The sequence below is a fragment of the Macaca fascicularis genome, chromosome 1, assembly GCF_037993035.2.
Source record: "Macaca fascicularis isolate 582-1 chromosome 1, T2T-MFA8v1.1".
NCBI lineage: Eukaryota > Metazoa > Chordata > Mammalia > Primates > Cercopithecidae > Macaca > Macaca fascicularis.
Genome location: NC_088375.1, coordinates 100,246,234 through 100,258,466, shown reverse-complemented (window position 1 = coordinate 100,258,466; position 12,233 = coordinate 100,246,234). Strand labels below are relative to the sequence as shown.

General features: G+C 40.9%; 1 protein-coding gene across 1 annotated transcript in view; it reads left to right on the top strand.

Moving 5' to 3' along the window:
- LY9 (lymphocyte antigen 9) overlaps positions 1–12,233 on the top strand; it is a 29,304-nt gene that overhangs the window by 668 nt on the left and 16,403 nt on the right. Inside the window, 1 exon segment of the mRNA XM_074033943.1 lies at positions 2,919–3,248. Within this exon segment, the coding sequence (XP_073890044.1) occupies positions 2,919–3,248 (330 nt within the window).

Sequence of the window (12,233 nt, the reverse complement as noted above, 5' to 3'; positions counted from 1 at the left end):
TATGTAATGAGTTTGTTCCTTGTATAGTGTGGATAAAACTCACAGAGGGATCCAGGAAAATCCCCTGATGAGAAGCCACCTAGCAATTCCTAGGGATGGAGATAACTTCTGGAGCTTCTTTCTACATATCCTGCCTTGGTTATCACATATGCTGGCTTTATTACTGAGGCTTCACTGGGGACCTGGAGGCGGCTGGGTGACCCTCGGCAAGGTGGTGTCTATCTGGATATCCTTTTGTCCTCAACCTTATTCCTCCCTATCAAGGCCCAACTCCTGGGAAACATCTCTCCGCTGCATGGCCCGGAACCCCACTGTCCAGCAGATAGAGCCAGTCTAGTACCCCAGAGAGGATCTCAGCCACCTGGGACTGTAGCAGCTACTGTCCTTCTGTGGTCCCACTTTGTCCAGGGCTTCAGGGATGATGGTGCAGGTAGCACTAGAGATCTGAGAGCAGTGGGAGTTGGCTGTTGGTGCCTGAGGGGAGCTCTAGAAACACTCCTAGATGCAGATATGGGTGAACAAGGAGCCTAGACCTCAGGGCTGAGGTCCAGTCTGACCTCTCTTCACTTTCAATTTTATCTTGGCTCATCAAAAAAAACACAGAAAGCAGCAAGGCTGTTTATGTCTACATGCAACCTTTGGGATATTCCTTGATTGTGTTGAGCAAACCTGAAATAAGCTACATTCAAGGTCATCCAAGCCTCAAATGATCATTGCAGTGAATTTCAAACAGATCGGAGCAAAGAGACATATCCTTCAGTCTGGCTCCACTGATTAGGATGACCTCAAATCTCACTCTTTTGATCTGAAAGGAGGATGCTTTTGTATCTCCGAAGAGTCGTTTCAGGAACTTAAAAGGCAGTCGAGTGAAAAGACCCCTCTCACTTTAGTATCAGGAACATCTAAAATTAAATATTGCTCCATCATTTATTAGTGGTGTGAGCCTCTATTTCTTAAGTGTAATAGTTAGTAGAATGCATCACGCAACACTCTTACAGATTGAAGATCTATACACACACACACACACACACATATATATAGTGGCACATAGTTGGCAGAAGCTATGATTGTTATTATAATAATCAATTACTGTTATATGCATTCTTTGGAAACTATTAAAAAACAGGTGAGTCAAATTCAGTTATTGCAATCTTTGAACACTCTTTTATGATTTATCCTATGGTGCAATTCAAATAAAATGACTGGTACTGGAAAGCTGTCACTGTACTGGGAGCTGCATTGCACTGTTTTCTGCAACAAGATTTGCCCTGTGAGGCCCACATCCTGTCCCCTCCACTGACAGTCTGTGAGGCTTTGTTTATGATTTTTGTCTGACGTAAGAAAATTTGAAGTCAAAACAAGTCATATACACCCAGCCAAAACCCAGCAGCTTCTGGGCTTCCAGGATACAGATGGACAGTACTCCTGGCCTCCCTACTCCAGGGGCATCATGGACATAGGATCTGGACTCTGTGACTGATCAACCCTGTAATCTCAGGGAAGTGGCTTAAATTCTCTAAATATCAGCTCCTCATCTGTAAAAGGGGGCTAATTACAGTATAGTTATGAGAATTAAATGAAATAAGTTACATAAAGTACCTAATGCACACATAGCAATCGTAAGCAGTGTCTTCCAGAAGAAAAGGGCTCTCTTTCAGAAAACCTCAAACCAGCCTCACATCAACTCAGCTTGAATCTGCCTAAAGAATCCACCTGACCTGACCTTCTCATGTCCAGTATCCCTAGCCCTGCATGCTCCATAGCTGCCTCTCCACAAGGTGCAAGTGCTTGACTGATGGAGGTCTAAGCGGAGAACCCCCATGACCTGCACCAAGCAGCCTCTCTCCTTCCTGTGTCTGCATATTCTGTAACTTCTGGCTTTTCAGAGCTTGTTTCAGGTTTCTTCCACCCCTCCAGGCTATCCTTATGCTCCTTTTTTGTCTCTAACATTTTCTACTTATTTTCCCACCCAGAATTCCTGGTGGAGTCTGGGTCCCAAACCCATTTGATTTGGTCTAGAATTTCCAAAGTTCTCTCCAGAGCCTCAGAAGCCCTGGAATCTGGGAATCCAAGCTGGGGTCACCCACAAGACACCCACAGGGTCCCTACAAGAAAATTAGCTGCCTTGGCCAAATACCAGCTTCCTAGATGCCTTGGTAACAATGTTTATCAGGAATATGATCTTGCCTAAGATGAGGAAATCAGGAACTGTATTGGTACCACCAGCTATTCCCACCCCCAAACCTGGCCAAGCCAAAGTCAATCTGAGATCCCATGGACAATGAAGGGAAAGATAGGGTGAGGTAGAGCTAGGAGAAGTTCCTTTAGTTCCCGACACTGCTATAAGAATTCTCAAACATTCAGAAAAGTTGGAGCATTTACACTGAACATTCATATGCCTACTACCTAGGCTCTAACACAAATGTTTTACTTTGCTTGCTTTATCATTCACCTGTTCATCTAACCATCCCTCTACACACCCATATTTTTAAAAATATGCTCCTTTTTACTTCATTGGCTCTTCACAATTTGCAGCAAACTGCTTTCATTTAATTTTTATCATATCCCTTGAAGAAAGTGGTGCAGGTATGAGCATTTAAATCCTTTAGATAAGTAAACTGATTCACTGAAAAATTCAGAAATGTACCCAAAGTCACAAGGCTAATTCCCCTACTGGAACAGAAACCCAGAAGATCTGTTTCACAGATTGTTGTGGCTACTTTTAAGGGAGACAGTGTTTGGAGAATGGAGGAATTAATGACTTTGCTAGGCAATGGACCTAGAAGAAGGCGGACAACAATCTCATTTCATTTCTCAGCATCTGACATTTATGCCCAATGTATATTCACCGAGTGAAAGAAAGAAGGCTAGCTCAAGGAGTCTAGCTGCTCCTGCAAGTCCCTTTTCTATCTCTGCAGGACTAAGAGCCTCTGGAAAGGACTCAGCCCCAACAATGGTGTCAGGGATCCTAGGGGGTTCTGTGACTCTCCCCCTAAACATCTCAGTAGACACAGCGATTGAGCATGTCATCTGGATTGGTCCCAAAAAGGCTCTTGCTTTTGCACGTCCCAAAGAAAATGTAACCTTTATGGCCAAAAGCTACTGGGGCCAACTAAACATCGCCAGGGGGAGTTACTCCCTGTCCATCAGCAATCTGACTCTGAATGATGCAGGATCCTACAAAGCCCAGATAAACCAAAGGAATTTTGAAGTCACCACTGAGGAGGAATTCACCCTGTTCATCTATTGTGAGTTCCAGAGAGCTTCTGTGTTTTGATCTTTTCTTTTTTTTTATTTGTGCAAATTTATGGGGTATGCGTGAAATTTTGTTATATGTATATAGTGCATACTGATCAAGTCAGAGTTTTCAGTGTGTCTACTGCCTGAGTACAATACATTCTTGTTAAGTATAGTCACCCTACTCTGCTATCAAAAATTGAATTGATTCTTTCTATCTTACTGTATGTTTGTACCCTTTAACCCACTTCTCTTCATCATCCCCCCACCACCCACTCCCTACACTCACCCTTCTCAGTCTCTGCTATCTATCTTTCCACCATCTACCTCCACATGATCAAAATTTTTAGTACCCACATATAAGTGGGAACATGGCGATATGTGTCTTTTTGTGCCTGGCTTATTTCGCTTAAGATAATGACCTCCAGTTTCAGCCACATTGCTGCAAAAGACATGATTCATTCTTTTTTACGGATTTTTAAATTGTTTAAATATATTTAGAGGGTACAAGTGTAGATGTATTGCATGCATATATTGCATGCTGAGGAAGTCTGGGCTTTTAGTGCACCCATCACCCAAAGAGTGACCTTTGTACTCAATAGATAATTTTTCAATCCTCACTGCTCTCCCACCCTCCCACCTTTTGTAGTCTCCACTATCCATTAGTCCTACTCTGTATGTCCATGTGTCCTACTCTGTATGTCCATGTGTACCCACTGCTTCCACTTACAGGCGAGAACATGTGGTATTTCACTTTCTGTTTCTGAGTTATTTTAGCTGGATAATGGCCTCCAGTTTCATCCAGGGTGCTGTAAAAGACATGACTTCATTCTTTTATGGCTGATTAGCATTCCATGATGTGTATAAATATATGTATGTATGTGTATACTGCATTTTCTTTATCCATTCTTCCATAAGGGACACAGATTAATTCTATATCTTTGCTATTGAGAATAGTGCTGCAATAAACATACAAATGCCGGTATTCCTTGCATATATCAATTTCTTTTCTTTGCCTTTGGGTAGATATCCAGTAGTAGTATTACTGGATCAAGTGCTAATTAAATGTTTAGTTTTTTGAGAAATCTTCATATTGTTTTTCATAGTGGCTGTACTAGTTTCCATCCCCACCAAGAGTGTCTAAGAGTTCCCCTTTTCTCCACATCCTGCCAACATGTGGTTAGTGTTTAAATAATAGCCATTCTGACTGGAGTGAGATAATATCTCATTGTGATTTTGATTTGTATTTCTCTGATAATTGGTGATATTGAGCATTTTTTAATACATCTGTTGGTCATGTGTATGTCTTCTTTTGAGAAATATCTATTTATATCCTTTGCCCACTTTTTAATGGAATTATTTGTTTTTTCTTGTTGAGTTATTTGAGTTCCTTGTATATTCTGGATATTAGTTCCCTGTCAGATGAATAGTTTACAAATATTTCTGCCATTCAACAGGTTGTCTCTTCACTCTGTTGATTATTTCTTTTGCTGTGCAAAAGCTTTTTAGTTTAAATCCCGTTTGTCTATTTTTGTTTTTGTTGCCTGTGCTTTTGAGGTCTTAGTCATAAATTATTTGTCCAGACCAATGTCCAGGAGAGTTTTCCCTAGGTTTTCTTCTAGTATTTTTATAGCTTCAGGTCTTACATTTAAGTCTTTAACTGATTTTGAGGAGTTTTTTTTTTTTATATGATGAGAAATAGGGGTTCAACTTCATTCTTCTGCATGTGACTATTCAATTTTTCCAGCACCATTTATTGAAAAGGTGTCCTTCCACGTCATCGAGGGTGACCACTGCACGCTCCTGGAGGGCAGCGGCCTGGAGTCCATCATCAGCACCCTGGCTGAGCCACACACGTGTGAGCGTGCGGGAGGGCTAGGCCTGCGCCCCCAACTGCCACTGGAGACCGCTCCGCCATCCCTACCTCACCGCGGCGCAGCGGGGACTGGAAGAGTCCTGCCTATGGAACCCTGCCCTGCCCAGGGCCGCTGCCCCCCAAGGCTGCTAGACGTAGGCGTTAGGCGTATTCCACCCACCCGCTGCCTCCCATGGCACCTCGGGGACACCAGAGCCCAGCTTGGAGACTTCTGGTCTGTGAAGAACCGGCGACGCCCGCAGGAACCGGGCTGGGCCTTGTGTGCTGTGGGGTTTGCACTTGGTCTTTCTCCGCTTGTATTTGCATATTTATTGCATTGCTGGTAGAGACCCCCAGGCCTGTCCACCCTGCAAAGACTCCTCGGGCAGCATGCGGGTCCCGCACACTGCACCCATTTCTCCAATGTCCCCTGCAGGCGCGGGTGGCCACCCAGGCCTGCTGGCTGCGGCCCTCTCTCAGCCAGGCCAGGCTCAGCCCACTGTGTGGGAGGTCACCAGCCAGTCCCGAGGAGCCGGGACCCCCGGGATGCAGGCCCACAGTGCTGGGCTGCATCCATGATGCGGAGCTGGCCTCCAGCCCTGCGGACAGCCCAGGGCACCAACTCAGTGTTTGTCAGTGTTTCTTTTTCCAAGAAATGATTCAAATTGCTGCTCGGATTTTTAAATTTACTGTAGCTGTCAGTGTACACGTCTGGATCCCGTTTCATTTTTACACCAATTTGGTAAAAATGCTGCTCTTCTCAGCCTCCCCACAATTAAACTGCACGTGGTCTCTTAAAAAAAAAAAAAAAAAAAAAAAAAAGTGTCTTTTCTCCCCAAAGTAAGTTTTTGTTGGATTTGTCAAAGATCACTTGGCTGTAAATCTGTGGCTTTATTTCTGTGTTCTCTATTCTGTTCCATTGGTCTATGTGTCTATTTTTATAATACCATGCTGTTTTGGTTACTATAGCCTTATGCTATATATTGAAGTCAAGTAATGTGATGCCTCTAGCTTTGTTCTTTTTGCTTAGCATTGCTTTGACTCTTCAGGCTCTTTTGTGGTTCCGTATATATTTTAGGATTTTTTTTTTTTTTCTGGCCAGGTGCAGTGGTTCATACCTGTAATCCCAACACTTTGGGAGGCTGAGGCAGGCAGATCTCTTGAGGTTAGAAGTTCGACACCAGCCTGACTAGCATGGTGAAACCCCGTCTCTACTAAAAATACAAAAATTAGCCAGGGGTGGTGATAGGCACCTGTAATCCCAGCTACTTGCGAGTCTGAGGCAGGAGAATCACTTTAATCTGGGAAGCAGAGATTGCAGTGAGCCAAGATCATGCCACTGAATGCCAGCCCGAGTGACAGAGTGAAAACCGTGTCTAAAAAAAATTTTTTTTTAGAAAGGATTGTTTTTTGTAATCTGAGAAGAATAAGGTTGGTATTTTGATACAGATTGCATTGAATCTGTAGATTCTTTGGGCAATATGGTCATTTTAACAATATGGATTCTTCTGATCCATGAGCATGGGATATTTCTCCATTTGTTTGTGTCATCTATGATTTTTTCATCAGTGTTTTGTAGTTTGCCTTGTAGAGATCTTTCACCTCCTTGGTTATATTTATTCCTAGAGTTTTTAATAGCTATTGTAAATGGGATTGACTTCTTTCTTTCTTTCTTGATTAAATCATTATTTGTGTATAGAAATGCTACTAGTTTTTGTACATTGATTTCTGTCCTGCAACTTTACTGAATTCATTTATCAAATCTAAGAGTTTTTTGGTGGAGTCTTTAGGTTTCTCTAGATATAAGATCATATCATCAGGCTGAGCATGGTGGCTTACACCTGTAATCCTAGCATTTTGGGAGACCAAGGCAGGTGGATTGCTTGAGCTCGGAAGTTCAAGACCAGCCTGGACAACATGGAAAAAACCCATCTCTACAAAAAAATACAAAAATTAGCTGGGCATGGTGGCATGTGCCTGTAGTACCAGCTACTCTGGAGGCTGAGGTGGGAGGATTGCTTGAATCCCGGGAGGTTGAGGCTGCAGTGAGTCATGACTATACCACTGCACTACAGCCTGGGTGACAAAATGACACCCTGTCAAAAAAAAAAAAATTATACCATCAGCAAAGAGGAACAATTTGTCTTTCTCTTTTCCACTTTGAATGTTTTTTATTTATTTTGCCTGGTTTCTCTGACTAGAACTTTCAGTACTATGTTGAATAAAAGTAGTGAATGGGGTATCCTTATCTTGTTCCAGTTCTTAGAAGAAAGGCTTTCAGCTTTTCCCCATTTGGTACAATATTAATTGTGGAATTGTCATATATGGGCTTTATTATTTTCAGATATATTGCTTCTATGCCTGGTGTGTTGAGAAATTTTTTCGTGAAGGGATTTGGACTGTATCAAGTGCTCTTTCTATGACCATTGAGATGATCATATGGTTTTTGTCCTTCAGTCTATTGATGAGATGTATCACATTTATTGATTTACATATGTTAAACCATCCTTGCATCCCTGGGATAAATCCCACTTGATCATGTATTGTCTTTTTGATGTGCTGTTGGATTCTGTTAGCTAGTATTTTGTTGATGATTGTTTCTTCTATGTTCATCGGGGATGTTGGCCTGTAGTTTTCTTTTTGTTATTGTTGCATCCTTGTCTGATTTTGCTATCAGCATGATGCTGGCCTCACAGAATGAGTTAAGGAAAATTCCCCCCACTTTGATTTTTAAGAATAGTTTCAGGAGGATTGATATTAGTTATTCTTTGTATATTTGGTAGAATTTGGCTGTGAATCCATCAGTCTTGGGCTTTTCTCTGTTGGTAGACTTTTTTATTACAGATTAATTTCACTACTTGTCATTGAGGTCTGTTCAGGTTTTCTATTTTTTACTTATTCAGTCTTGTTAGGTTGTATGTTTCTAGAAATTTATCAGTTTTCTCTAGGTTTTTCAGTTTGTTAGAGTATAGTTGTTCATAATAGTCTCTGACGATCTTTTGTATTTCTGTAATATCAGTTGTAATGTCTCCACTTTTTCTGATTTTGTTTATTTGGGTCTTCTCTCTTCTTTTCTTAATTAGCCTAGCTAGCAGTTTATTAATTTTGTCTGTCTTTTCAAAGAGCTTTTTGTTTCATTGATCCTTTGCATTTTTTTAGTCCCTACTTCATTGAGTTTTGCTCTGATATTTATTACTTCTTTTCTTCTGCTAATTTCGGGTTTGGTTTGTTCTTGCTTTTCTAGTTCCTTTAAGTACATTGTTACATTATTTATTTGTGATCTTTATACTTTTTTCATGTAGGCATTTATTCCTATAAACTTCCCTCAGCACTGCTTTTGCTGTACCCCATAGGTTTTGGTATGTTGTGTTTTCTTTTTCATTTGTTTCAAGAACTTTTTTAAAATTTCTTTCTTAATTTCTTTGTTGACCCAATGGTCAGGAGCATGTTGTTTAATTTCCGTGTATTTGTATCATTTCAAAGTTCCTGTTAATATTGATTTCTAGTTTTATTCCATTGGAATTGAAAAGATATTTGATACGATTTCAATTTTTTAAAATTTGTTGAGACTTGTATTGTGAACTAACAAATAGTTTATCCTGGAGAATGTTTCATCTACTAATGAAAAGAATGCATATTCTGCAGTTGTTGGATAGAACATTCTGTAAATATCTGTTAGGTCCATTGGTCTAAACTCCAATTTAAATCCAAAGTTTCTTTGTTGATTTTTTGTCTAGAAGCTCTGTCTAATGCTGAGAGTGGAGTGCTGAAGTCCTCCACTATTATTCTATTGCAGTCTCTCTCTCTCTCTCCCTCACACACACACACACACACACACACACACAAACACACACACTCTCTCTCTCTCTCTCTCTTACTCTCACTCTCTCTCGTAATATTTGCTTTATGAATCTGGGTGCTCCAGTGTTGGGTGTATATTCATTTAGAGTTGTTATATCCTCTTGCTGGATTGATCCCTTCATCATTATATAATGGCATTCTTTGTCTTTTTTTTTTCACTATTTTTGACTTAAAATCTGTTTATCTGATATAAATATAGCTAGCTACTCCTGCTTGCTTTTGATTTCCATTTGCATGGAATTGTTTTTCCATTTCTTTACTTTCAGTCTATATATATTTACTGTTAAGGTGAATTTTGTGTAATTAACATATAGATGGATCATGTTTTTAAATTCATTCAATGATTCTACATCTTTTAAATGGATAATTTAATCCATTTACATTCAAAGTTATTATTGATATGTGAAGCTTTTTCCTATATACTGTTGTTTTCTGGTTTTCTCATATATTCTTTGTTTTTTTCTCTCTTATTGTTTGTCATTATGGTTTGGTGGGTATCTGTAGTGACATCATTCAAGTCTTTCTCTTCACCCTTTGTATGATTGCTTTACAAATGAGTTTTATACTTCTGTGTGTTTCCATCATGGTAAATCTCATCTTTTGCTTACAGGTTTAGGACACCATTGAGCATTTCTTGTAGGACCCCATCTAATGGTAACAAATTCTCTCAGCATTTGCTTGTCTGAGAAAGGCTATTTCTCCTTTTTTATGAATAATTTTCCCGGATATAGTATTTTTGGCTGACACTTTGAATATATTATTCCATTCTCTTCTGGCCTGCAAAGTTTCTGCTGAGGAATCCACCATTAGTCTGATGGGCTTTCCTTTATAGGTGGCTAGATGTTTTTCTCTTACTGTTTTTATGATTTACTCTTTGACTTTGGACAGTTTGACTGTAATGTGCCATGGAGACCTTTTTGCATTGTATTTTCCTGAGAATCACTGAGCCTCCCATATCTGGGTGTCTAAAACTCTTGCTAGACTTGGGGAGTTTTCTTCTACTATTTCATTAAATACATTTTCTAATCAGTTCTTTGCCTCTTTGTCCTCAGGGATAGAAATAATTTGAATATTTTATCACTTTATGTTGTCCCAAATGTAACAAAGGTTTGGCTCATTCTTTTTTATTCTTTTTATTTATTTATTTTTTGTTTGGCTGGATTATTTCAAAAGACCTGTCTTCAAGTTGTGAGATTCTTTCTTCTGCCTAATCTAGTCTATTGTTGAAGCTTTCAAGTATATTTTGTATTTCCTTCAGTGAATTATTCAATTCCAGAATTCTATTGATTCTGTTTTTTAAATATCTATCTCTTTGGTTAATTTGTCATTCACATCCAGCATTGTTTTTCTGAATTCTTTGTATTGTTTTTCAGAATTCTCTTGTATCTCACTGAGTTTTTTCTTATTTTTTAATTTACTTTCATAGGGAAGTCTTTTTCCTGAAAATGTGTCCATTGTGTTGTTGGGGTAGGGCACCCTGGCTTTGATTCTGGGTGCATGCAGTAGTATAGTCTCTGTATGATTTGTCTGGCTGTAAGTAACATTAGTGGTATCTGTAATTTCCTCAGTGGGTCAGGGTATGGTTATTAACAGAGGCTGTGGTGAAACTGTGCTGGGGATTGAAATGTCAAGTGGGCCAGTCATCAAGCCACAATGGTGGCAGCATACCTATCTTTATGCCTCAAGGCAGTGTATGCTGTAACTTGTGTTTATGCTTATCAGCAGGCTGATTTTTAAGTCTCCAGTGGCTTGCTCAGATACCGATAATGGCAGCAGTGGGCTGGAGGGTGGTGAGCAGGTTCTCAGGCCCCTGGGAAACCAATGTGGCATGGGCAATGACAGTAGTGGGATGATTCTCTGGGTCCCAAGCAGTGTGCATTGATGTTGACGGTGCCCAAGGCGGTGGATTGGGGTGGGCTATCCCCAAGATGCTGGCCTATGTGTTCTCTTTCCAAGGGGGAAAGGGGAAGCCAAGCTGAGTGGGCTTGCGCTCAGGCCCCCCAGTGGTGAAAGCAGACACCAGCTATGGTACATGGGAGCAGGGCCATCCTCAGGCCCCAGGCAGAGTGCTCAGATGAGGGCAGTAGCAGCCACAGTGAGGCCCTGCCTCTGGAAAAGATGAGGCCAGGTTCAGTGTCCACAGCCTTGGATGGCAGATGGGGAATATGCATCCCTCTCAGCCTCAGTCCTAGGAGGGCTTCCCCCAATTCAGCACTAGCTGCAGGAGCTTTTGCCTAGCTTGCAACCAAGTTGCAGCAGCAACTCACAGCCCACTACTTTACCCAGTCTCAATCACAGCAGCACTCACTTCCTAGGAGCAGAAACCACAGCCCACACCTCTCTTGCTACTTAGTTCTACCCGCAGAGTGCTCCCAGTTCATACTCTAGTCTCAGCAGCAACAGTTTTAGTTTTCCTAACACCTCAGATCCAGCACTTTGGGCCCCAGGACAGCGTGCAGTCTGCCAAAGGCTAAGTTTGAAAATGGTCCCTTACTATAACTGCAGAGGTCTCAGAAAGAGTATGGAACCCTGTAGGAGCTCCCTCCCTGGAGCAGTTCTGCCCCACAGTCTCCCAGCAGCTCCCTATGGTAGCTTCAGGAATCAGGAGGGTCAGAGGGGTCTCATGCGGCCAGGATTGCATGATTCTGCAGTGGGATGTGGGCCACTGGAGGTCTTTCGCTCACCTCTATTGGGAAATCACCTCCAGCTCCCAGCAGATCCCAGCCAGGGAGGCTGTCTCTGTTGCTTCTCCTTCCCTGCTTTTAGTGTTTCCTGTCACATCTCTGTTGAATTCCGGCATTCTCCCTTGGAAAATGTATTTGAAATATGACTGTTTGTATACTACTTTGGTTCTTCTAAGTAGAGGAAGTAGGCATTAAATGCTTCTAGTCAGCCATTTTGAAGCCCCTTCTCTTGATCTTTTATTTTTAAAAACAGACATTCTTTTTCTCCAGGAATTTCTCTCTCTAGGATAAATATGACTACTATATTGATCATTTTTCACCTAATTCCGTATACACAGATGTCAAGATTAGAAGACACACCCATAAATTCCTGACATATATAATCGCCATAATTCATGTAACTTGTCTCCTACTTGTAGAAATACTGTTTCTGCTTATAGAAATATTGTTTCCAATATTTTCTCTTATAAACAATACTGCAATGAATATTCTTGTGCACCTATCTTTTCACGCTTACGTGACTAGGTTATATTCTGATGAATAAATCTAGAATATATACATGGGGTCAAGTTGCTGAATCAAATGGTATATGCGTT